Source organism: Rhinolophus ferrumequinum, chromosome 11 (assembly GCF_004115265.2).
Source record: "Rhinolophus ferrumequinum isolate MPI-CBG mRhiFer1 chromosome 11, mRhiFer1_v1.p, whole genome shotgun sequence".
NCBI lineage: Eukaryota > Metazoa > Chordata > Mammalia > Chiroptera > Rhinolophidae > Rhinolophus > Rhinolophus ferrumequinum.
This window is the reverse complement of record NC_046294.1, coordinates 58640642-58664716: the sequence shown is the minus strand read 5'-3', so window position 1 is coordinate 58664716 and position 24075 is coordinate 58640642. Positions and strand designations below refer to the sequence as shown.

At 40.0% G+C, this 24075-nt stretch overlaps 2 protein-coding genes across 16 annotated transcripts in view; both read left to right on the top strand.

The window, feature by feature from the left end:
* Positions 1-9502, top strand: part of SYTL2 (synaptotagmin like 2) — a 104317-nt gene extending 94815 nt beyond the window's left edge. For all 15 annotated transcript variants that reach the window (XM_033120204.1, XM_033120199.1, XM_033120203.1 and 12 more), the window contains 5 exons: positions 204-374; positions 2821-2899; positions 5437-5536; positions 7362-7567; positions 8410-9502. In XM_033120204.1, coding sequence (XP_032976095.1) covers positions 204-374; positions 2821-2899; positions 5437-5536; positions 7362-7567; positions 8410-8555 — 702 coding nt within the window. In that variant the 3' untranslated portion in view covers positions 8556-9502. The remainder of the gene's footprint in view (positions 1-203; positions 375-2820; positions 2900-5436; positions 5537-7361; positions 7568-8409) is intronic.
* Positions 9503-13513: 4011 nt separating this feature from the next.
* On the top strand, positions 13514-16211 carry CCDC89 (coiled-coil domain containing 89). The gene has a single exon (XM_033120534.1). The coding sequence runs from the start codon at positions 13872-13874 to the stop codon at positions 14982-14984; it is 1113 nt and encodes a 370-aa protein (XP_032976425.1). The 5' UTR covers positions 13514-13871; the 3' UTR covers positions 14985-16211.
* The last annotated feature ends 7864 nt before the right edge of the window (positions 16212-24075 follow it).

Sequence of the window (24075 nt, the reverse complement as noted above, 5' to 3'; positions counted from 1 at the left end):
AAATCCGCTTTTGTGAAAGATGGATTTTAGCTCTTTGAAAGAAGACGCTTAGAATAAGATGACTTTGCAATATTCTTGAGACTTGAAACCTAACAGATGAGGAAATCTGATCTACACAGATGACTTTTCTCTTCATCTCTATGTTATTATAACTTTGGCATAAAATAATATTATTCACTTTAATTTCCTTCTTTGAACTGCAGTATAAAATTGAAAAGGAAATCTTAAAGACACAGAAGCTGAACCTGTCTGTATGGCATCGGGATACATTTAAACGCAATAGTTTTCTGGGGGAAGTAGAACTTGATTTGGAAACTTGGGACTGGGACAACAAACAGAATAAACAATTGAAGTGGTACCCTCTGAAGCGGAAGGTAAGTTCAGAGCTTTGGGGTTGCTTGGTTGGTTGGTTGGTTGGGGACCTAGTGTACAGGAGAAAGCTACTGTAAATTGCATTTTCATTCAGAATGCTTATCTATAGTGTGGGATCATTCTTTCTCTTCACTCTGTCCCACATATCTCTTATGCTCATTTCTGTATTTACTTTTCCTTTATTTTTTCCCTCTCTATGCTTCAAGGTGGCTATTTTTTGCTAATCAATCTTTCAGTTCAATAATTTTCTAATCTGCTGTTATACCTATTTACAAGTTCTCAATTGTTACAGTTTTCAGGTTTATATTTTCATTTGCTCCTTTTTTTATAAAGTCCAGATCTCTGCTAAAATTCTCCATCTTAACAGGATCTTTATGAATACAGTAAACAAAGTTATTTAAAGTGTGCATCTGAAAACTCCAATATCTTAAACATTTGTGAGTCTCTCTTACCTAAAATTTTTCATCTTGTTTTGGTCATTTGGTCCTTTGTCCTGGTATGCCTCTTCGTTTGTTATTCATGCCGAACATCGCATATGAAAAATTCTAGGGATCATTTGAGATGGTTTATTTTTGCTTCTTACACACAGGGTAGGGGCACCACCTTAATCTAGTCTGGGAATGAACTGACTAGACACTGGGGTTCTGGTTTTATGTGGTCTGATCTAGTCTGCCCATGTTCTTAGGCTGCAGTTTCCAACTGAAAGCTTACAGAAAGTAGTTCTCAAATTTTAGCGTGTATCCAGTTCACCTGAAGGAATTACTCAAACACAGATTTCTGGGCCCTGTTCCCAAGGTTTCTGGTTCAGTAAGGTCTGGGCTCAAGAATATGTGTTTCTGACAAGTCCCCAGGCGTTGCTGATGCTGCTGGCCTGGGGACCGTACTGTGAGAACCACTCTAGAGTATTATCTGAGGCCATTCCTCCTGAGCTGGCCATGGACTCCAGTTTTTGTTTCCTCAGCCCGGTGAGACTGCCAAAAGCCCTGCTCAGCTTCTTAGTCTCTTTCTGCTAGGCTTTTTATTCTCACAGTTTGGCACTATATAAAATCAGCTAAAGCCTCAGAGTGGAAAACAAGGAAAAATGTCAGACTCCAATGTATTGTTCATTTGAGTCGTGTGTATCTCAGTAATTCTTTACCGCCTTCAAGTAGATTTTTAATCAGTTTTTTATTCCCAGTATGAGGGTTGGTGTGATCCAGCTAGTAGTCCATCACAGCTGGAATTGATACACACACACACACACACACACACACACACACACACACAGTACCAAAAACATGTATACACATTTTAAGAAAGAAAAAAATCTATATTAAAATTGTAATACTCAATATATACGAAAAACAAAAGATGAATACAAGTCACGTTTGACTTCTGCAATTACAAGAGGTGCTCAAAGTGGTTACCATCAGTGTCCAGACACTTCTGATTACAGTGAACTACTGCTTGAGCAATGCTGACCAAAGTGTTCACCTGTATACATTTTTTGACACCCCTGATATCTATCTATCTATCTATCTATCTATCTATCTATCTATCTATCTATCTATCTATCTATCTAATACATAATATATGTTATATATATAATTAATACAAACCATTATTTGGTATCTACACAATAAAACAATTCCACTTCAGAAATGGTTTCCAAATATCACATCAAAAATCACTGAAGCACTTATTTCTCACTCTACCCAAGAGTTACTGGATCTGAATTCCTTAGAAGATGTCAAAATTATCTCATTTTTAACTAACTTGCCTTATGTTTCTGATGCATAGCCATGTTTTGGAAATGAGGCTCTAAAGGACCAGAATTTGAAAGTAAAACTATCTCTCTGATACTTGAAAATAATATTAGGTTGGTGCAAAAGTAATTGTGGTTTTTGCAATTATTTGTAACCTTTTAAACCACAATTACTTTTGCACCAACCTAATAGATATACACTTTAAAATTATTAGCCAGTCTTTGTTACTCTTACAGGCATCTACTCATTTGGTCTAAATTAATGCAGCTTTGAAAATGTAATGTTTGATTTCTTTTCCCCATATTCCCACATTCTTCTTACTCTTTAGAAGATAGAGAATACAAGTAAGTTGTTTGATGTGCTGGCTGAATGACTAACAAAATGTATGTGTTTCTGTAAAAACCAAAGCATCATACAACACCGCTCCCATCTCCAAGAAAGCCATGTGATTCCTCCACTAACTCTGAGACTAAGGGCCTGGAACCGTTTTCTGGGTAACCTGCAAGTTTTCCAAGACACACAGCATAGCTTACCCCAGATACACAAGCAATGGTCTAGCTTTGAGAGGGAAGGCTGTTTTAATCCAGGGTACTCATGAGTGATCTGCATCCCAGAAATGGGGCGGATATGGTGCTGTAACAGAATACCAACCAACAGTAAATAGTTTGTGTCTCATACCTGCTGACTTTCCTTCATTTTTCAGACAGCACCAGTGGCCCTTGAAGCAGAAAACAGAGGTGAAATGAAGTTAGCTCTCCAGTATGTCCCAGAGCCAATTCCTGGTATGTAATGATCTTCTGTCCAGATTTATGCCCTTTCCTTTTCCCTCCCCCTCCAAGGAATCCTTTGCTATTTTCAAAGGTGAAGCCCTAAACAAACTTCCGAACTTAGTCATTGTATAGTTGAAACGAGTCAACTCACAGTTATGAATGAGAAAAATCCTCATTTTTTTCTTGTGGTAAAAACACATAACAAAATTTACCATCTTAACCATTTTTAAGTATCACATCAGTAATGTTAAGTATATTCACATTGTTGTAAAGCAGATCTCCAGAACTTTTTCATTTTGTATATCTGAAACTCTACAGCCATTAAACCACAACAGGTCTCTTCCCCTTCCCCTGGCTCCTGGTAACCAGCATTCTACTTTGTTTCTAGGAGAAAAATTCTCATTTCCGCCCCCCGCCCCGACCCCCAGGCCAGTTTACAGTTCTTGTTTTAACTTTCACCTCTTTCGAAAGTTCATATCTGCACATTGTCCTATATTCAAAATTTGGACATACTGAGAGTGCTGTGATAAGAATGGAACCTGAGAGTTCTTTTTCACAGGCGGGAACTGGAACAATTTATATGAAGCCCCTAAGAAATTAGAGCTCATTGGTCTTCCACTCTCAAGGTCTCACCAGGAGAGAAAGCTGTTTCCTTAAGACAACTAATTGCACCCTGGATGTGAGGGGCTCGGGTCTGCAACCCAGTTAAGGAGCAAGAGACTGGCAGGAAATGAATGCCAGCCCCCCTCTTATTGCCCAAGCAAGTTCCCCAAGTTATTTTCCTTAAGAATCTGTATAAATGTTATGACATTCTGTATGAATGTTATGAAATCAGGGGTTGCACACACAAATAGTTTCAGTAACCAGGCAGTGATGCTAATAGGATGAAAAAAAATAATGGATGGTGAGGGCAGTGACTGACTAGAGAAAGGCATTCTAATTCAGTTAAAAAAAAAAAAGAAGAAGAAGAAGAAGAAGAAGAAGAAGAATGACTGGAGGGCCAGCAAACATGGCTGCCAGGTCCAACATTTAGGTCAAATGGCCGCCAAACTACCATCTTGTTACTTCTGGACCTTTCTAAAAGGCAGATTCTTTTATATGTAATTTGAATGCTATCATTTATGGCCAACATGCATAGAAATTCTGCCCATCTCATTTCCCATTTTTCCTACTATCATTTCTGGAGGACCGTGTGTTGTGATGGGCTCGACCTTATCTGAATTTTTGCTCATGTAGTTTTTCTTCTCTGGAATGGCTTCATTTTCGCCTCATTCTATCCAAGTCTTAGATGAAGTCCCTTCTCCTCCATAAAATTTTACCTGACGATTCTCACCCTTACCGGTCATATTATCTTTTAGAGCATTACCGTAATAACTTGGCATTTCATTCCATATTGCATTTTTATAGTTTTTACTGAATTATTCTCTCTACCTTAATAGTAAACATTTCCCAAGGACATAGATTCCTTGTATTCCTTGTATATTCAGTGACATTACTAGCATAGGGCTGAGTACATAATAGATGCTCAGCAAATACTTGTTGATTGACTGATTGGGTTAATCCATCCAGAAAAATATGATAGTATTCCCCTGTCCATGTGCACCCAATCTAAACAACAACTTCAGATTAAGCCAGCTTCTCAATAATTCCCTGTCCCTAATGTTAGCTATCATGTGTGTCTATACAATAGTCTTATAAAATGTGTAACTACTTTTAACTAGAAGAGTGACTGTACCTTAGCCTATACCTGTTTTGGTTACTTTACACTCCAATCTGTTTAAAATGCCTCCCATTGGCCCCAATTGATATTGGTATAAACATTTGAATAGTATATGCATTTCATTGAGATGTTTTGAATGTAACTGTAAATGGGTGACTCACACACCTGATATCTATAATTGATCATATTGAGCCAAGCAAAACCCAACAAAAATGATGTGATACTCTGTACTTGGAATGAATACAAATTATTTTCATAGAGCTGTCTGAGCTCAGTACAGCCCAGACTATAAAATACATAGTTAAGAATGTTTAGGGCAGTCGGATGGCTCAGTTCGTTAGAGTGTAAGCTCTGAACCACAGGGTTGCTGGTTTGATTCCCACATGGGCCAGTGAGCTGCACCCTCCACAACTAGATTGAAAACAATGAGCTGCTTCTGAACTTCTGGAGGGGCGGCCGGATGGCTCAGTTGGTTAGAGTGCGAGCTCTCAACAACAAGGTTGCCGGTTCAATTCCCACATGGGATGGTAGACTGCACCCCCTGCAACTAAAGATTGAAAACGGCGACTGGACTTGGAGCTGAGCTGCGCCCTCCACAGCTACATTGAAGGACAACGACTTGGAGCTGATGGGCTCTGGATAAACACATTGTTTCCCAATAATAATAATAGTAATAAAGAATGTATAGATTTAACTAATGAGGATCCTATCATCAAGCACTAGCTAGTATCACTGTGCCAGGCCATTTTTAGATTGCCATCTTTAGATGCAGTATTGCCAAGAGAGGAATGCCAGTGAAATTTTATATTTTCTCTTTTTTCTATTACAGACAAAAAGCTTCCTACAACTGGAGAAGTACACATCTGGGTGAAGGAATGCCTTGATCTACCATTGCTAAGGGGCAGCCATCTAAATTCTTTTGTTAAATGGTAACAGCATCGATAACTCTGCCTTCCTCAGTTGTACAATTTGTTGGTTGGTTTTAGTTCTCTGTATCTGTGATGCTGAAACTCATCATTCATAGTTAAAATAACTTGAGACAGTGGCTACATGAATTAGAGTGATCTGTGACATGAACCCCCCAAGCATCATTTAATTTTAAAATCATAAAGATAAGAGAGCATATATACAAATTAAACCAGAGACCACATATTCAGATATGTAATGTCTTCTAAGAGGTACGAGGTGTAATCAAAAGATACAGTGAATGTTTAAATTAAAAAAAAATTATTACAGTAAAAGACACATTGCCATTAATCCCCCTCAAAATACTCCCCCTCTCTTCAAACACACTTATCCCCTTGTTCTTGCGACTTTCTGAGGCAGTTCTGGAAGTCCCGTTTCGTGAGTGTCTTTATTTCATCTTCCATCATAACAATGTGCTGTGTTACACATTGCTTCTTGTATTTGGCAATTTCTGTCAAATAAAAACATTACGGTATGTCCTCATCCACCTTATTTACCGGATCTGGCACTATGCGACTTCTGGCTCTTCCCCAAAGTCAAAATGGTTCAGGACATTGAGGCAGCCACGACAGCACAACTAAAGATACTCACAAAAGAGGACTTCCAGAACTGCTTCAGAAAGTGGCAAGACGATGGGATAAGTGTGTTCAAAGCGAGGGGGGGTATTTTGAAGGGGATTAATGGCAATGTGTCTTTTACTGTAATACATTTTTTTAAATTTAAATATTCATCATATTTTTTTATCACACCTCATTCATCTGCTTGTGGGATAATATTCGGTACTAAAGAGTTTATGAAATTTCTAATGGTGGGATGTCATATTCCCTTGGCTCCTTAGTGAAGCATGTGTTTTGTGGTCCATTTGTTAAAGACCTTTGGCATCAGCCTGCAAATATCTGGAAAATTATTTGCTAAACAGACACATACTAATAGTTAGCTCATTAAAGCTTAAGACAATTGGGGTTCTTAAGTGGCAAACTTTTTTCTCTGTTATACATATAAGTGCCTGGTATCTAGTAAATAGTACCTAAGCAGGTACTATTATGCTGACCTAGCTCCCTCTAATTTTATCTATATAGATTCTACCAGAAGACCAGTTGTAGCTGTTTAAGTTTATAGGACATTATTTATGACTTTCCCTATATATACTTCATTGATGTCAGCTGGTAAGATTTTTCCAACTCAGGACTGCATCTCAGACCTAACCTCTATAAGGGGCATGGTAGGGTAAAGTTAATTCAATTATTACCATAAATTAAATGGAAATGATTACAAATATATAATATAATTTATTCCCAAAGTCAAATCTAGTGAATTGGAAAGGTTTCTCTTCTTTTTCAATTCTGTACAAGACTAATAATTCCTTAGGCTATCACAGATAATCAGGATTAGACCGTGCTTCCAACTTTAAAGGAATCCTCAAACAATTGCTACAATGCAGGCACTGAACTAAGTTATTTTCTTGATATGTAATTCTAATATTAACCTTATGAAGTAGACATTACCATATCCATTTTATAAATGCGTAAGCAAGTGTTTGAAAGGTTAAGTAACTTTCCCTATAATACACAGCCAATAAGTGGCAGAGTCAGGATTCAAAGCAAGTCTGGTCCACTCTAACATGCAGCATCTTTCCTGCAGGATGTCCCCCCGCCCCCATCACTGTTTCTCTGCTCTCCTTTCTTCAACTCCTTCTACCAATCTTCAGTAGCTATGTTGAAGTGTGCTGAAAGCATGAATGTTCACTATCTAAGTAAAATGCTCTCATAATATTGTTTCCTTTCATAGTACCATCCTTCCAGATACAAGTAGGAAAAGTCGTCAGAAGACAAGAGCTGTGGGGAAAACCAACAACCCTGTGTTCAACCACACCATGGTGTACGATGGGTTCAGGCCTGAAGATCTAATGGAAGCCTGTGTGGAGCTTACCGTCTGGGACCATCACAAATTAACCAACCAGTTTTTGGGAGGTCTTCGGATTGGCTTTGGAACAGGTATTTGTTACATTTTTAATTCCCTATGAGCCACATGCTTCTTGGAGACACTAGAGGTTAATTTGTTGCTTTGCTTCTTCCTAATGAAAACAGATATTTTATTTCTGTGAAGTGTAATGAAATGAATGAGTGAAGGGATGTCAGGCTGTTCGCCAAGAGCTCTAGATATGCAAATCAACAGGATGCTGTGTCTGTCCACACAGAGCTTATGTTATTGTGTGTGTGGTGGGTGGGGGAGGACCGGAAAGCCTTCATTATTTCTCTTTCCTGAAAAAACATTTATGGCCCTTCGTGGCTCAAAGCGTGCTTTGAACTAACACGGATGGAGCACTGGTCACTGTCCTGAGTGCTTTATTTGCATTATTATTTCATTTAATCCTCACAACAATTCGATCAATAGTTACTAATGTTAGCCCCAGAGGAACTGACGTGCCAAGAAATGAAGCAACAGAGCTAATAAGTAGCAGAGCCAAGATTCAAAATTGAGTCTGTTAGACCCCAAAGCTGTAACCACACTTCCTTGGAGCTCATCTAGTGTCACTTCCAACCCAATGCAGGAATCCTTCCTACCACTCCCTTATGCCCCTGACAGATTGTCATCTAGCTTTTATGTGAACGTAAAGAGAAATCATGACGCTGGGAGTAATTGGAGTGCGCCCAGTTATGGAGTGTCTCATTATGGAACATCTCAGATGGTTAAACATTCTTTCTTATATCGAGTCCCAGATCTGCCCTCCTGGTGATGTTCCTAGCTGTCTTCCGTTGGTGATTATAATTAAAGAATGACCCATTTCTCCCTCAACGAGCTATTCCTTTCTAAATGCAAAGTTTCCCTTTTTCAGGTAAAAGCTATGGCACCGAAGTGGATTGGATGGACTCGACTTCAGAGGAAGTTGCTCTCTGGGAAAAGATGGTAAAATCCCCCAACACTTGGATTGAAGCAACCCTGCCTCTCAGAATGCTGTTGATAGCCAAGATTTCCAAATGAACCAAAGCCATTGGCTCCTCCACTGACAACTATTCCACAGGTGGCATCTGATCTCGACAATCTGACTATCTGGACAGAGAACCTCACCTTCCATCTGTTGCCACTAACGAAAGCATGTTAAAGTCAACCTGCATGTACTTCTTTGGTTACAAGGCCCAAGAGATTTAAATAATAACAAAATGTGTAACGTATTTGTGTCTCCAACATTAAAGAAGATATTTGAGAAAGCTAGGAAAATGCAGCTGTGGCTTCAAAGAAAAAAAAAGCTGCCAAAAAAATAATAAATGTGGGTCGCTGTCAACAGGAAAAGGTTTCTAGATTGCCATCCTGTGCTTTACACCACAATCTTTTGCTACAGTTAGGAGGGCCCGATCATTGAAAATCCTTACAGGAACTGAAACTAGGTAGGTTGCAGAAAGAAAAGAGTGACAGAAAGATACTCCTACGAGGGGAAAAAAACACAGAATGTCAGTGATGATAATAAAGAATTTGACCATAAGAAAAGTGTTTACTCCGTAATCGCTACTAAAATATGGAATTTCATGTCAGGACAATGAGACTGAATTTACTGTGTGCATTTCTGTCTTGAGAAACTGCTTTTCCTCTTCCCGGTGTTGAAACAGTCTCAAATGTGCTTTGGTGCCACCCACTGGCCAAAGGTGGAATTCAGTTTTTGGCTTAATTTTCTCCCAAGGTAGGTCTCAAGCCTGTATTTTGTAATAGAGTATGTAAAAAAAGCAAAACCCCCAAAACCTTGCATATATAAGGTTCTGGTTTTTCTTATAACTCTACTATATGAAAGCAGCACGAGAGTGGTAACAGCCATGCTTTGCAACGAAGTTTTAATTAGAATATAAATTGTTAAATTATACTGTACTTCCTATGTATGTATAATTTTCATAAAGTATTTTGTAAGATCCCTTAGAATAAATTATTATATGATTTGATTGTGTTGTCAAATTAACCTGACGTCTTATTTTAAGTTAAATACTTTATTTAGGAATCCTAAAACCTTAATTCACTAGCAAGGCTAAATAACTTCTGCTGGGCTAATACTCCTCCAGACTTTTTACTACAACGCTGGACATTATTTCCTCTAAGTGGGAAGTTTGGGCTATGTTAGTAAGAGTAGACTTTTTACTTTAAGAAAGTCTTTGAAAAGCTTTGAAGATAAGTTAACATTCATTCTCGAAATTTTTCCATAGCAACATTTGTGGGTCATTTTAATACATAAAACATACTCCTCCTGAGGACCCAACTAGCTTGCCTTTCTCAAAACAAGAACTAATTGAAGATAGTTTAGGGGAAGCCTGGATGGTGGGCGAGTGTGAGATCTTGCAACGGGTCTAACAAATGTCTTTGAAAACAACTGGAGTGCTTGTGTCCTCCCCCAAACAAATACTAGAACCTTCTAACCACTTGCCAGTCACAGCAACTAACCTAGACCAACACCCTTCCCGTTGTCTGTCAAGGTCTTTTAGGGGGACATTTAGTCTAGCTCTATTTCCTCTTCCTGTTCTGATCTCGGGGAGGGGCAAGACGAGCTGAGTGGAAGCACACCTCCCAGGTCAGTCTGGAACAGTAGCAGAAGTGCAAATCCTGTTCCAGCACCTGCCCCTTCCTAGCACTCATAAGCTACTTTCTCAGCCCTTCTTTCAGTTACGGGCTCAGCCACCTCTCAGCTTGCAGCCTTACGGGCTCAGCCACCTCTCAGCTTGCAGCCAGCTCCAAAGCATTAATGAGATTGATTCTAGGATTAGGACTGCCAGCATCCTTGCATCCCCAGGTCCCTGACCTTCAAATAACTGGAGTAGACAGCAGACACACCCTCCTTGCATCTGCCCACAGAACTTCCAACTGCCTCAGGACATCCAAGAGGATATCATGTCACATTTTTTTCCCCCTGAAAAAGGAAGTATAAATCATAAACTTAATTTCATTGGGCTACAAGAGGAAAGCGAAATGGGACCTTCATGCATTATAAAGTGAATTATAATTTTTTTATAATTATATTTTTTTCCCTGGAAAAGAAAGTATAAATCATAACCTTAATCTGATTGGGCTACAAGAGAAAAGTGAAATGAAACCTTCATGCATTATAAAAATTCAGGGCAACCTGAATTTTTTAGTGAAGTCCAGTTGGCAGACTTTTGAACCAGTGAGACTTAAAAGCTGTAACTTTAATAAGTATATATATTTTTAACTGGAAAGAAGCATCTCCTTGAATTGCATGTTTTAGGGCTTTGTTATGGTTTTTCCTTTGGGAACCCAACTAGAAATAAGCCAAGCAAAGGGGTTTATTGGAAATATATTGTCAGCCCACAGAATTTAAAGACGTATTGCAGGAACCTACATTACTTTGGGGACTCCCAGGCTGGAATCTGGAACTCGGATACCGTCCTTCAGGGACTGGGAACGAATACCACAGGCAGCTCCAGACTCACAGCCTCTCGGCTACAACTCTTCTCTTTTCTAGGTTCAGCTTGAGAAATCTCTGGGAGAAAGTGGCCCGGCGTGGCTCATGTCCACATCTACTGGACCACTCACCGTGGCCAGGAATGGCCAGGGTAAGGCTTATGATAGACCCTGCTTGGACTATACGCCACCTTGTGGCCATAGGGAGAAGTGCTCCATGTTCAGAAGAATGGAGTGTTGTTGAATAGACTTGGGTGCTGGAGAAATCAAGAGCTGTAATTTGTGTCTCCCTCAAGTGAAAATACTTCAGAATTCCGTTACTTAAAAAACGAAGTAATATTTCAAAGAGTCACTGCTGACTCTTTCCAGAGAGGTCTGACTAAATTTCCCCATCCACCACAACAGCAGCAGCTTCTAAGTGGGTGGTGAGTCAGGTCCTGGAACCCCATGACCTGCTCACGTGGCCTAGGAATCCACCAAAAGCATGATTCCTGTTAGCCTGGGCTAGCTTCTTCTAGAAACCTATGAGTGCCAGGGAACTTGCTTGGATTTCTTCCTTACACATCTCTGTCATCCATACTCACCATCCAAGTGAAAAGCCCCGGAACTTCTGCCTTCTGGACTCTCATTTCCATTCTGCTTTGGCGTTGCTCTCCCATCTCCTCTCCTGGTTTCACTCCCTCCCAGGCTTATTCACTAACTTCACTGGTTGGTTTCACAAAACAAACGGCCCCACATATTTGATGCAGAATTTTTCTTATTGTTATGACTTGAGAAATTAAATATGACACCAGAAACAGTGATTGGAGGAATTGTCAACTCTTCACTCTGTGCTCCAGTTTTCACAGTACTAAGATCATTCTGAATTTTAAGTTTTTTACCTTGCTTTTTTCAGTTATCTTTCTAGCATAAGCACTTCCATGCCGTTAAATTGCCTACGAACATGATAATGTTTAATGGCTACATAATATTCTATTATATGAAAATAAAATTTTCTTAACATTTTCTCTTTTTTGGACATTTAGGTTTTGGACTCTTAGCTGTTATAAAACCACACTGCAATGAAAAGCTGTGAGCAAAACTTCTTTCATATTATTTCCTGAGCAAAGGTCTCCCCCAGAAGCTCAATCATTAGTTCAAAAGGCATAAAAATGTAAGTTCTCAGTGCATGTTGTCAACTGATTTTCATTAACAGTATAAGTAGCACCTATTTTACTATACCCTTATCAGTCCTGGGTAGTCTGAAAATAAAGGGAAAAACTAAGTAAGTTGACAGATAAAATTCTACCTAATTTTAACTTGTATTTATTGGATCACAGATGGGATTCAATTCTTTGCCATTTCTGTCCCCTGTGAATTTAATTGTTGATTTCTCTTTTAAGATGTTAAATAGCTTTATTGATTTGTGTAGGCTCTCTATAAAAATATACATTTAATGTCTGTTATATTTATGGGGGGTATTTTTCTCAATTTGATTTTTGCCTTCAACATCCATTCAACACACATTTATCCGAGTTTTCCCAAAGTGCCAGGCACTGGTCTAGTCATCAAGGACGAAAATAGACACAGTCCTCGCACTTAACAATCTCAGGGTTTAATGAGGGGCCAGGCAGGTAAACAATGAGTATAACACGGCTTTCACATGCACCATTAGGAGTATAAATGGGCTTCAATGGATGCACTAAAAGAGGTAAGTGGTCAATTTTACATGTAGGGGCCAGGAAAGACTTCAGAGAGGAGCTGATTCTTAACTAAGTATAAAACACTGAGTAAATTACTTGAGTGACAAGGGACAGGTGGGAAAAGGCGTTCTAGGCAAAGGGAACAGCTACAGACAGGGCCAGAGAGGTGGTCTTTTAGGGGAACTTCAATAGTTGGGTTGGTCTAGGGAGTAAAATGTCAGGCAGGTGTAGAGGAAGGAGAGCCTGAAAAGATCTCAGAGGTCACATAATTTTAAAAATTATACCTAACTTTGGATGTTCAACAAAGTCAACCTAAGCTTTTCCTTACTTACCTCTTACATGATGTTTAAACTAAGCTCCCAATCCAGAGCTTTTATGGTCACCTTTATTTTCTTCTAGTTTCCATTTTTAATACTTCGATTTTGTCTTACTCTTTCCATTTAACTATTTAGTCCATCTGGAATGGACTTTGTTGTATGATGGTAAGCCTCATTTGGATCTTTTTCTTCTGTTTTAATGTTTATCATATCTACATCATTCATTCAACTTCTTTCTGTAAACTTATTTTGCTAACGGATAAAAACAGGGAGTGCTGAATATCTGATAGAGTATTTATTCCCAGCTGGTGAAAATGCTAAGGATGGAAAAAGAAATTTCATTGGGATTTGCTCTTTTGCTGAGATGAGCCAAACACTACAGTTCCAATCTCACAGCCATTTAGAGTCCTGGCTCTCAGAGCTCCCCTGCTAGTTTGTATTTATGGACTGCAAAATGTGAAGGGCCAACCCTGTTTCCAAAGACAGTGATTTATTCTCACGTCAACAGAAGTGGGGAAAGGGAGGAGGCACATGTCACGGCTTGATTTGTTTATTCCTAGGAAATTAGGAGGATTCAGGTTTCTTTCCCTGACGCTGGCTGGCTGGAAATCGAGTGGGGCTGGCATCTCTGCTCTGTGCAGTGTAGGCCAGACACCGAGCTGTGAGCTGAGACCTGTGATTCGTTAGAAAGTCAAGCATAATCTGACCAGATTGGTTCAGGACTCCTCCAGACCCTGCTGTTGTTACTTCACAGCATTCTGAAGATCTGTCCACCAATCACAGGGCTCCTCACTGGAAAAATCAGCTGCTAGAGAGTGCCAGGAGTCCCTAGCAACACTGTAGCTTTTGAAATCTGAGGGGGGAAAGACCGTGTAGTCAGCTGACAGTGGAGGAGAGTGCTTATGCCTCTGGAAGAGCAGGCTCTCAGGATGGACTCTCCACCCTCTGCAGAGCCCTTAGATACACAGAACAAAAAACTGGAAAACCAGGAAGAGGAGATGGTGTTTAAGGAACTGGACAGTCTGAGGGAAGCCTTGGCAAACTTCCGGGAACTGTCCGAGGAGGAGAAGAGCGAGAAGGGATTGCTTCGCTCCCGCATCCAAGAGCAGTCCCAGCTCATCTGCATCCTGAAGCGGAGGTCAGATGAGGCCCTGGAGCGCTGCCAGATCCTGGAGCTTCTCAACTCAGAGCTGGAGGAGAAGAGGATGCTGGAGGTCAAGAAGCTGAAAGCCAAGAATGAGCATGCCCAGAAGCTGGAGAAACGCTTTATGACCCTGGCAGCCAACCACGAGATGATGATCCGCTTCAAGGACGAACACAAGCAGCAGAACGTCAAGCTGAGAGAGGAGAATGAGAAGCTGAGGCTGGAAAACAACAACCTCTTCAGCCAGGCTTTGAAGGACCAGGAGGCCAAAGTCCTGCAGCTCACCATCCGGAGCGAGGCCCTGGCCAAGGAGCTGGAGACTCTGAAACAGAGGTGTGCCCAGGATGCCTGCCAGGCACGGGCCCGAGAGAAGGAGCTGCTGGAGCAGCAGAGCCAGCAGGCCTGCGCCCACGCCAAGGAGACAGAGCAGCTGCACAGCCAGCTGCAGAGTCTCCGGCAGCAGCACCAGCAGGCCATAGAGCAGATGGCAAAGGCCGAGCAGGCCCACAGCACCCTGAGCCAGGAGCTGCAGGCCAGGCTGCAGGCCGTTACTCACGAGAAAGAGGAGCTGCTGCAGCTGTCCATGGAGAGGGGCAAGGTGCTTCAGCACAGGCAAGTGGAGATCCGCCAGCTCGAGGGGAAGTTGGAGACAGCAGATGCAGCCCGGAGGCAGGCGCTAGAGCGGTTTGAGCAAGAGGCGGTGGCTGTGGACAGTAACTTGAGAGTCCGGGAACTTCAGCGCAGGATAGACGGGATCCAGAACGCCTACGATGAACTCCGGCTGCAGTCCGAAGCCTTCAGAAAGCACAGTCTGGATCTTTTAAGCAAGGAGAGACAACTCAACGCCAAACTCCGCCATCTCTTTCCATAAAAACTTCTGCTTCCTCCAGCCTCCAATTTAGAATACAAATATGTGTGCCTGAGCATTATGGCGAGGGTAACGATCGTATTCCATTTATTATACTTTTAAGCACAAAAGTCAACTCAAAGAAAAGCTGCTTTACTATGATCTTATTGTTAACTATGGAAGGCTAGCACTAATTTTTAGTCCCACCACCTAGAATATACAAGATGGACCAGATTTCTCTCTCTGCCTTTGAAACCTTCCTACATTCACTGTCAGTATCTCCACCTGTTCCATAATTTATTTATTCTCAACCTCAAATATCTTCATATATCCTAAGATTTTAAATGAGCATCTCCTATAGATTTAAGTGAATCTTAAATGTGCAATGAGATGTGCTATTATGGAAAAAAAAAATAGCATAATTATCCCTTGTAGTCTCCCATAGGTGAGACTGTAAGCTATAACAGTTAAGAGCATAATGACAGCATTGATAACTTGTAGAAAAAAGTGTCTGATTTTGCAACAGGCCAAACAATTACTTGCTTCACCTGCTTTATAGCAGAATCCTTTATTTTATTTTATTTTATTTGCACTAGCTTGGAAAACAAAGATTGAGCTCATTAAGCAAATTTTATTATAGTCATTCTGTATGAGCAATAAGATTCAAATAAGTGGAATCAACCAGTTTTTATTTTTCCTGCAAGATTAGATCACATTCCATTTTCTTTGTTTTTCTCCTTAATTAAAATAGGATTTAGGAGTGCAAGAATGCAAATATCAGCAGTTTCATTTAATATTATATAGTATGCTAACAGACAAAAGGCTCCAATTTGCGGTAACAAGTCATAGCAGACTGGATATGATACATACAGCAATGCATAGTGATTGCATTGTTTCTATTAGCATTTTTTTTTTGCAGTTAACTTTTTTTAAAACATCTAAACAGAATTTATATATGTATACTTACAACATTTTTGTAGGAATACCTCAATAGTTATAAGAGCAGATAAAATATATTATATATATTTATATAAAGTTCTTAAAGAGGTAGTTATAAAAAATCCACTATGCTTCTTTATTTTTCTGTACTACATTATTATGAGTACGTCTCAAAATAGATTGTAATGGAGTATTTTTCCCACCTGTTTGGTGCCAAGAGTGCCGAGAGTTCCCTAATGATTTGGATTTATTTAAAAATATTACTTGGTACATTTTTAATAAACAATTTTCGTTCAAGTGTTGCTTGCCTTACCTCAGGCAATTTTTAAAACCTGTTTTTTTTTTTTTCCACGGTTCTATTAATATTGTGGCATTAAACACAAATTTCAAGGAACCACATTGCTGGCTTGAAAGGACTCTTTACTTCCTCTTCCACTTGACCAATAATCAGGATACAGGACCTATTTTAATCATGGTCACCCTCTATTCAGCCCATGCTGCTTATCTTATCACTGTACTGAAGCACTTGGGCTGGATTGGCTTATTTAATCCATAGGGCCATCCCGGAAGGTAACTATGTTCATTTCTATTTCCAAGACCAGGAAACAAGAATCCAGTAATTTGCTGGTCACTGGGGTACAGGACTTTTGATGACACCACCACACTGAAAGATGTGTTGACTGTCTACTGAGTGCCACACTCTGGGCTAGGCACTGAGAATAAGCATAAAGGAGCATGTTTTCTGCCCTGGAAGAGCTCCCACATGTCTAGTCTAGATGCAAGAAAGCAATTACATACAGTGTGGTGTATTTTCACAGGGGGTGTTATGAGATCACAGCGGGTAAATGCACACACACACACACACACACACACACACACACACGGAGCACACAGCAGCCAACTCTGCCCAGGGGTAAGGGTTGGGACAGTAGAGAGGATTGCCAGGAATGGCTAACACAGGAGTTGATATATAAGCTGGTTCTGAAATAACTAGTAGGATTTCATCAGATAGAGAAAAGGAAAAAAGGTTTGAGATAGCATCATGTAGAAAGTCATGGATGTTTGTAAAAATGTCCAGAATATTTGGGGAAATCATAACTAGTTAGGAGGAGGTACAGAGAAGCATGTCTGCCGATAAAACTGGAAGAATAGTTTATAAATAATATGTGAATCTCAAAAGGTGGGCTGGTGCCTTATGTTGGGAGGAGAGCAGAGGAGAGCGGCGAGCATACATAGAGGCGCCACCAACCAGCCCTCCTCTTCCCACCCAGGTTTGGGTGGCTCTGCCAGGTCCGTGGAGCGCATGCTACCAGTGTCCCTTCCTCTCTCCCCACTGCACCCCTCCACCTACCTGTCTAAGCTCCACCCACTCAGCCCAAACAGCCCTCTGGTGCTGGTCTCTCCTACCCAAGTTTTGTGTGGGAGAGGCTCCTGGCACAGGCCAAGTGGGTCCTGGAATCAGGCTAAAGGTCATCTGGACAGGGAACCCTGGGCCCTGACACTCAAGTGTGGTCTAGTAGAGGACTTGGCCCCCCGGACTCCTTGTTGAGTGGTGAAGGGTGTGTCTGGAAGAACAAGGGGGTGGGCGAGGTAGTGGGGTAGGGATGCATGTCCCCTAAAACGGCACAAAGGAAGGGTCTCAGTTGCCCACGTCCTAGGGCAGTGCTGTTCAAAATCATGCTAAGGCGTTTGTAGTAGCTTGAACCATGTCAAATTGCCATTTTGTAGGTCACAAATGATTAGCTATGGGCCATTTCATAATGTTCCCTCTAATACCCTTTTGAATATCAAAGACATTAAAAGGAAAGTAAGTAATGAGAATAGAAGGTCAAAGATGGATGCATAGAAAACAGCTGAGGAAAGAAATCCACAACACAGACTAAGAAAATAAGAGGCATGTGAACCTATCATGTGTCAAGGCTTTTCATGTCACCGTCATACCAACTCTTCAGGGAAATTCAATTATCACTATTTTACAGATGAAAAAAGTGAGACTCAGAGAGGGTGACTTGCCTCAAACCAGGGAGCTCTGGTGACAGGAGTGAGATTTGAACTCACAGTTCAATCCAGTGTCAGGATTGGTTTCATGGGTGGGCCACCTGCCTGGGGACACTGTACTTGCTTTAGTGCTCCACAGTCACTGCCTTGAGAGTCTTAATAATTGTGTGACAAGGGGATCCACATTTTCACTTTGTGGTGGGCACTTCAAATTAACGTAGCTGGGACTGCTTTCTGGCTCTAAAACCCACGCTTTTCCCCACTATACAAGTCACCTTCTAACTAGACACAAAAAGGCATTGTTTTTTCCCTTCTGTGCTCCACAGCACCTGGTATTCCACTCTCTCAGTCTTAACTTGTATTGAATCTGTGACCCAGAGCCAGGTTAGAGGATGAGCAGCTATATTAGTTATTGTGGCCTGCTGCTCTATAAGGTGATGCTTTTCACTGGAACAAATTGACAAAATGTACATGGACCACCGCCAAACTACTGCCCTTGAGGGGAAGTTTAAAAACAAAACAACAAAACTTCTTTCTAAAGCAAGCCTATATCCCTAATGATTTTTTTCTGCAATATTCCACAAGCAGTAACTCTAAAATGAGAGTCAGCAGAACAGAGATTCTAAAGCCAACGTGTAAGGAGCACTATGTAGCTAAGTGTACTACCTACATTGTAAGCCCTTCAGTTTGCCTCTAAGGAATTTGTCTGGTTGAAAAAGAAAATCAGGAAAGAGAGCTAGACAAGGAAGAAGAGCTATAGGAAAAGTGAATCGGCTTCCTGATGTTTTTACAATACCGACTCGGCTTCAATTAGTGAAAGTTAATTTAATTTGTTTCTAGTAAAAAACATTACTAGAAAATCTATTTCTCCCCAACTTCTCTATATTAAAACTAAGCACTTAGTTAAAGAACATTGTTTGACGGAGTAACTGCCCAGGAACTTGCTGTTCTAGCCAGCCCTTGTTGACACAGATATCTGTGGAATGGTTGTGGTGGGCTGAGGGCAGGAATGATTCTCTGTAGCCCACGATGGCAAGAACAAGACACTGGGCAGACATTTGAGATACGACCTTTTGGCATGCATGCGAAGAAAGGAAAGAGGACCATGAGCCTAACTGCTCTCTCCAAAGCTGACCCTGCCTTTCTAGATGACTTGTGTTCCACTGTCATTGGCCAAATTGGGCCATCCATATGCGAACACCTCAACTAAGCATCTTCATGGGGTGTGTTGCCACCATGCCTGACTTAGACTAATCAGGATCTACCCCTGATGAGAATGAGACCAGTCTGCCCCATAGAGTGGAAAGGGTTCTGCCAGCAAGGATGGAGAGAGATGGACGTTGGGTCGGCGACCAACAGTGTCTGCTCTACCACATCTACTTAGATGGACAGAGCCTTATCGGGCAGTCTTTTTTTAATTATTTTTTTAAATCTTGGCCTCTTAAAAAAGTTGTCAGAATTTTGGTAGGTGACCAAGAATGGGCTTTTCTAATCATTTGTCCATCTCCCTAAGGACAAACTGGATATTATTTTCCAAACACTGAAAATTTATTAAATATAAGAGCCTAGGGCTACACAGATGCATCTCTCTACTTGATGTTGTTCTCTCCAAGCCTTCTGTTTATCTGACTTGGAAAAAAGTCTAAGAAAAACGTTCCTCTTGGACAGATCTCCCTGGCCATTCATTACGCATTCAACTAACTACAGGGCCCCCGTCCCCAACCCCCTCTCACTCCCCATTTCCACAAAGGGACTTGTCTTAGCTATTTGCCAGACTGTCCCTACTTAATGGTCTAATCCACTCTTATTGGTGCTAGTCTAAAACAATCTTCCCTTTCATGTTTAAGATTATTTACTACATCGCTTCTCGGCCTTTTGGCTAAGATCAAGTGTGAAGATTATTTACTACAACATTGTTTCTAATAGCAAAAAACTGGAAAGAGGCTACATATCATCAGTAAGGAACTGATTAAAGTGTGGGCCCTTGATATCTTGGAAAACATCGCAAATAGAAAAAAGCAACAGAGGGAAAGAAAGAAAGAAGTAAAGAGGGAGAGAAAAGAAAGAAAAATAAAGAAGCTCCTTACGTAGAGATATAGAAATATTTTCCAGATATATGTCAGGGGAAAAAGCAGGATACAGAATATCTGTAGTATACTTTTGGTTTAAGAGAGAGAGGCAGAGAGGGAAACAAGAATGCAAGCATATTTGCTACCATCTGCATAAATACATATTAGGGAAAATAAAGGCTAATAAAAGTGGGTGTTAGTGGCGTGGAGGAGTACAGGGACTAGCGTGGTAAGGGATTGGAGTGGAAAGGAAACTTCTCAGTGTATACCTTTTCATATCATTTGACTTTTGAATCATGTGAATATATTACCTATTCAAAAAGATAATAAAATTAAAAATAAAAATAAAGGCATCTTGCACATAACTGCTTAACTTCCTAGTGAGCTCTATTTCTGTGTAGAGGACTCAAAAAGCCTACAGCTTTTTCTTTCTCCAAGGACTGAGTAGACAAGACGTATTTTATATAGAGCCAAATATGGCCTGACAGATCTGGGTCAGGCCATTCAGCTGGTAGCTGCTGCTTTCAAAACTGTTCAACAACATATGGCTAATGGCGATATCTTTTTCTACCTTAACGAGTGCCTCCAAATGATTACTATTTCTCTCCAAAATTTAAAGATTTATTATTAAATTAAATTCTTAGATATATTAACTTTTCTCATGGATTTCCAAATCTCTGTGAGACCTAAATTTTAGATTTTAGCCTGTTTTCTCATATATTCAAGTTTTTAGGGTTTGGGTGTGGATTTTTGGTTTTGCCCTAACAAACAGAAGATTGTAGGTGTAGAGAAGACCAAGCCATTCTGATCTTTCAGTTTCAATAAGTAACTCATTCATTTAATATATCTCATCAATTTAACAAATATTATTGAGAGACGATTGCTGTGCTAAGTTCTGGGACGCAACGTGAGCAAGAGAGAGATCTCATCCTCACTGAATTTGCTTCCTGGTGAGTGAGAAAAATACTGAAGGATGGGATGACATGGGAGGGCGTAGCAGCGTTTCCCAACATAATGTAGGAGAGTTTAGGGAAAGCCTTCCCAGAAGTGGCATTTAAGCTAAAGCCTGCATCTGTGTAAGACTCATCCAAGAGGAGAGTTGAGGAAAACATGAGTACAGTAGCTCAGAACCCTTCACAGCGCCTGCTGTTCCTGGTAAGAAAACTGACTTTTCCAATAGCCTCATCATCGAGGGCTGCAGAATAAGCAGTCATAGTAAACTCCAGTAAGACACTCTGGTCAGATTAATCCCATTATGCTCACATCCATATTTACCTCCTTCCCTGTCAGAAGTCAGAGCCTTCGTAATCTGGCTCAATACTCCCCATACTCATCCCCACTCAAATCCATTCACTAGGCCCAGACCTATGATCAGTGAACTAGTCAAGATATTAGTGCGTGCATTGGCATCAGACTGCCTGGATTCAAATCCTATCACTTACTGGGTAGTGTTAAGTAAGGCCTTACTGGGTGAAGAGGAAACCAGAGAACTAAAACTTTCAGTAAGTGAGAGATATGACCAGAACATAGCATGAATTTCACATTGATAGAATCATACAGAGAATAGAATTATCCAAATGACTCTAGAAACCGCATTTTTAATGAGTATCCTTAATAGAATATATTCCAAGGAGAAATGGAACCAACAAGAAATCTTAGTAAATTTCACTGATTAGTTTTATGGTTAGTTGTAATATTGGCATTATTTTTAAAACATATTATACTTTAAAACAAAACTTTTAAATTACATCATATATATATATATATATATATATATATATATATACACATATATGAGAGTGAGAAAATGAGGCTAAAGAAAAAATATGATTATGGTAATGTTGTTAGAGACAAAATTTTCAGTGTATAAATTAAGATATTAAAAAGGAAAAATCATTTAATGTTAAATTTGAATTGAAAATGTCAGTCTAAATCTATGACAGTTTTTCTTTAAAAACAACAATGACAACAACAAATTTCCTAGCTCTGTCAAGCCAGAACCTAAAAGCAATGACAATCCGGCAGCAATGTGCATCCCTAGGGTCCAGTCTGTTGTCTCCAAAAACTGTTTTTCACTAAAATGAAGAAAGGCTCCTTGGAGGAATGGCTGCTTCCACGCTGGAGTAGGAAATGTACAAGATGAACCTGATGCAGCTGGTTGTGTCAGAAAGCAAATAAATTATCAAAGACTAATTGGGTTCTGTTGAAAAGACATGAGAGCCAAGTTGGAGGGACTCCCAATGGCCATAGATGAATAACTTGAGCATCAAAAATAATAACTGCAATTGAGTGAAACACACTAAATGTTTTAAAATTTATGAGCTCATTATGATACACCAAAAAAGAGAAAACCAAACTACAATAACAAAAACAACAAACATAAGACTCATCAATCTAACTCCTTACTCTGAAAAGTGGCTATTAAAAGGAATTAATTGAGACATTTATCTATTTCTCCTGTTTCCTGTATTTCAAGGTAACAAAGTGGCCCATATGTGATGAGATAAAGTTGTTTTTCACGGAAGAATTACAGATAATAAAAGTAAAGGAATAAGAGACTTAAAAAGCATCATTTTGTAACTCCTAGTGAAATAATTAATTTAGGCACTGACCATCGTTAGATGAAACCATTAAGAGAAAGGTTAAAGGAGAATTTTACAATGAGAAAATTGGACTGCCACCATTTGAAAACATCAATCAATCTTAGCATGACTAAAACCAGTACATTTTATGTGCTGTTTTATGTGCTCATTATGTGCCCCCGATGTAACATGAAGAACAGTGCCTTTTAAGAAGTATTATGGCCAACCATGTTGAACCTTAAACTAAGCCCTAAGAACTAATTTCCTGCTTATAGGAAACATGGAGCTAGTGGAAATGGTAAAATGGCACCACAAGAGAGCAAACAGACAAATCTAGAATAAGGGACATTCAACAGGACAACTGACCTCGCTTCTTCAGAAAATCAAATGGCATTGGGGAAAAGGGGCAGAGAGATGCTGTCCTAGATTAAAAGAGATTTAAGAGACGTAAGAACCCAATGAAATGTATAGAATCATATAGATCCCAATTCAATCAAGCCATCTGTAGATAGAAATTTTTGAGACAATTGAAATGATACCAAGAAATCCATAATCATTTTATTAGTAGCAATCCTGACATTGTGGTCATAGGAAAAAATGCCCTTATAGGTAAAATTGTACACACTGACCTGTGTAGGGATAAAATGACATGATGTCTAGGATTTTTACTTTAAAATAATTCATCAATAGAAGGCAAGGGATGAAGCAAGTATGGCAAATCTTGATAAAATTCTTAAATCTGGATGAAGAATATATAGGGCTTCAGTAGACTCTTTCTTCTACTTTTATGTGTGCGTGTAAATTTTCAATTTTTAAAAAACGAAAATTAAAAGGGCTGAGGTTTCTGAAGGAGGGAGGAAGAGAAAATGCTTTGAAATTGGCAATGGGAAGCAAGAGCAGCTCTGCCAGTTTCTGGTTCTGGGGTGGCTGCCGTGAGAGATGAGACAACTTTCACAGGCGACGTGGACTCCTCCTTCCTCTCAGAACATGAAAAGTTCTGCTCCTACCTTCCCATATCTCTAACACCCAAACTTCTACACCCGCTGTCCCTTCCCCTATCAAAGCAGCAATTCTCAACTTCAGTGGCAGCCACTGTGGGGCTTGATTAGTTAAGGCATACTAGTAAATTGTTACTATTTCAGTTGGTTACAAATGTTGGTCATTTAAAAGTAAAATAAACCAGATTCCAGATAAGTACACACTAGTGTAGCTCTCATTCACTTGCACTCAAAAATGCTTTCCTTAGAAGAGGACAAAGGAACGGAAATACAACTAGCACACTGGGAATTGAGCATAATCCTTGCAAATATGTACGGCTTGCAAACATAATCCTGTAGTATCCTAGACACTGTCAACCTCTTGAGTCTTCAATTTTCATCCAGTCACAAGATCCTCTCATGATTTTACTTCCTACTCTTTACAGATTATATTTCATGAGTGAAGAGGCAAACTATATTAAAATGAGCACTCTGTCCTCAATAGCACTCTTATTCTTCTGCTGTATCCATTCAACACAGCACCAACCCC

Bases quoted from the DNA above. Each gene is read 5' to 3' on its own strand.
- CCDC89 (XM_033120534.1), top strand. From the start codon at position 13,872: ATGCCTCTGGAAGAGCAGGCTCTCAGGATGGACTCTCCACCCTCTGCA.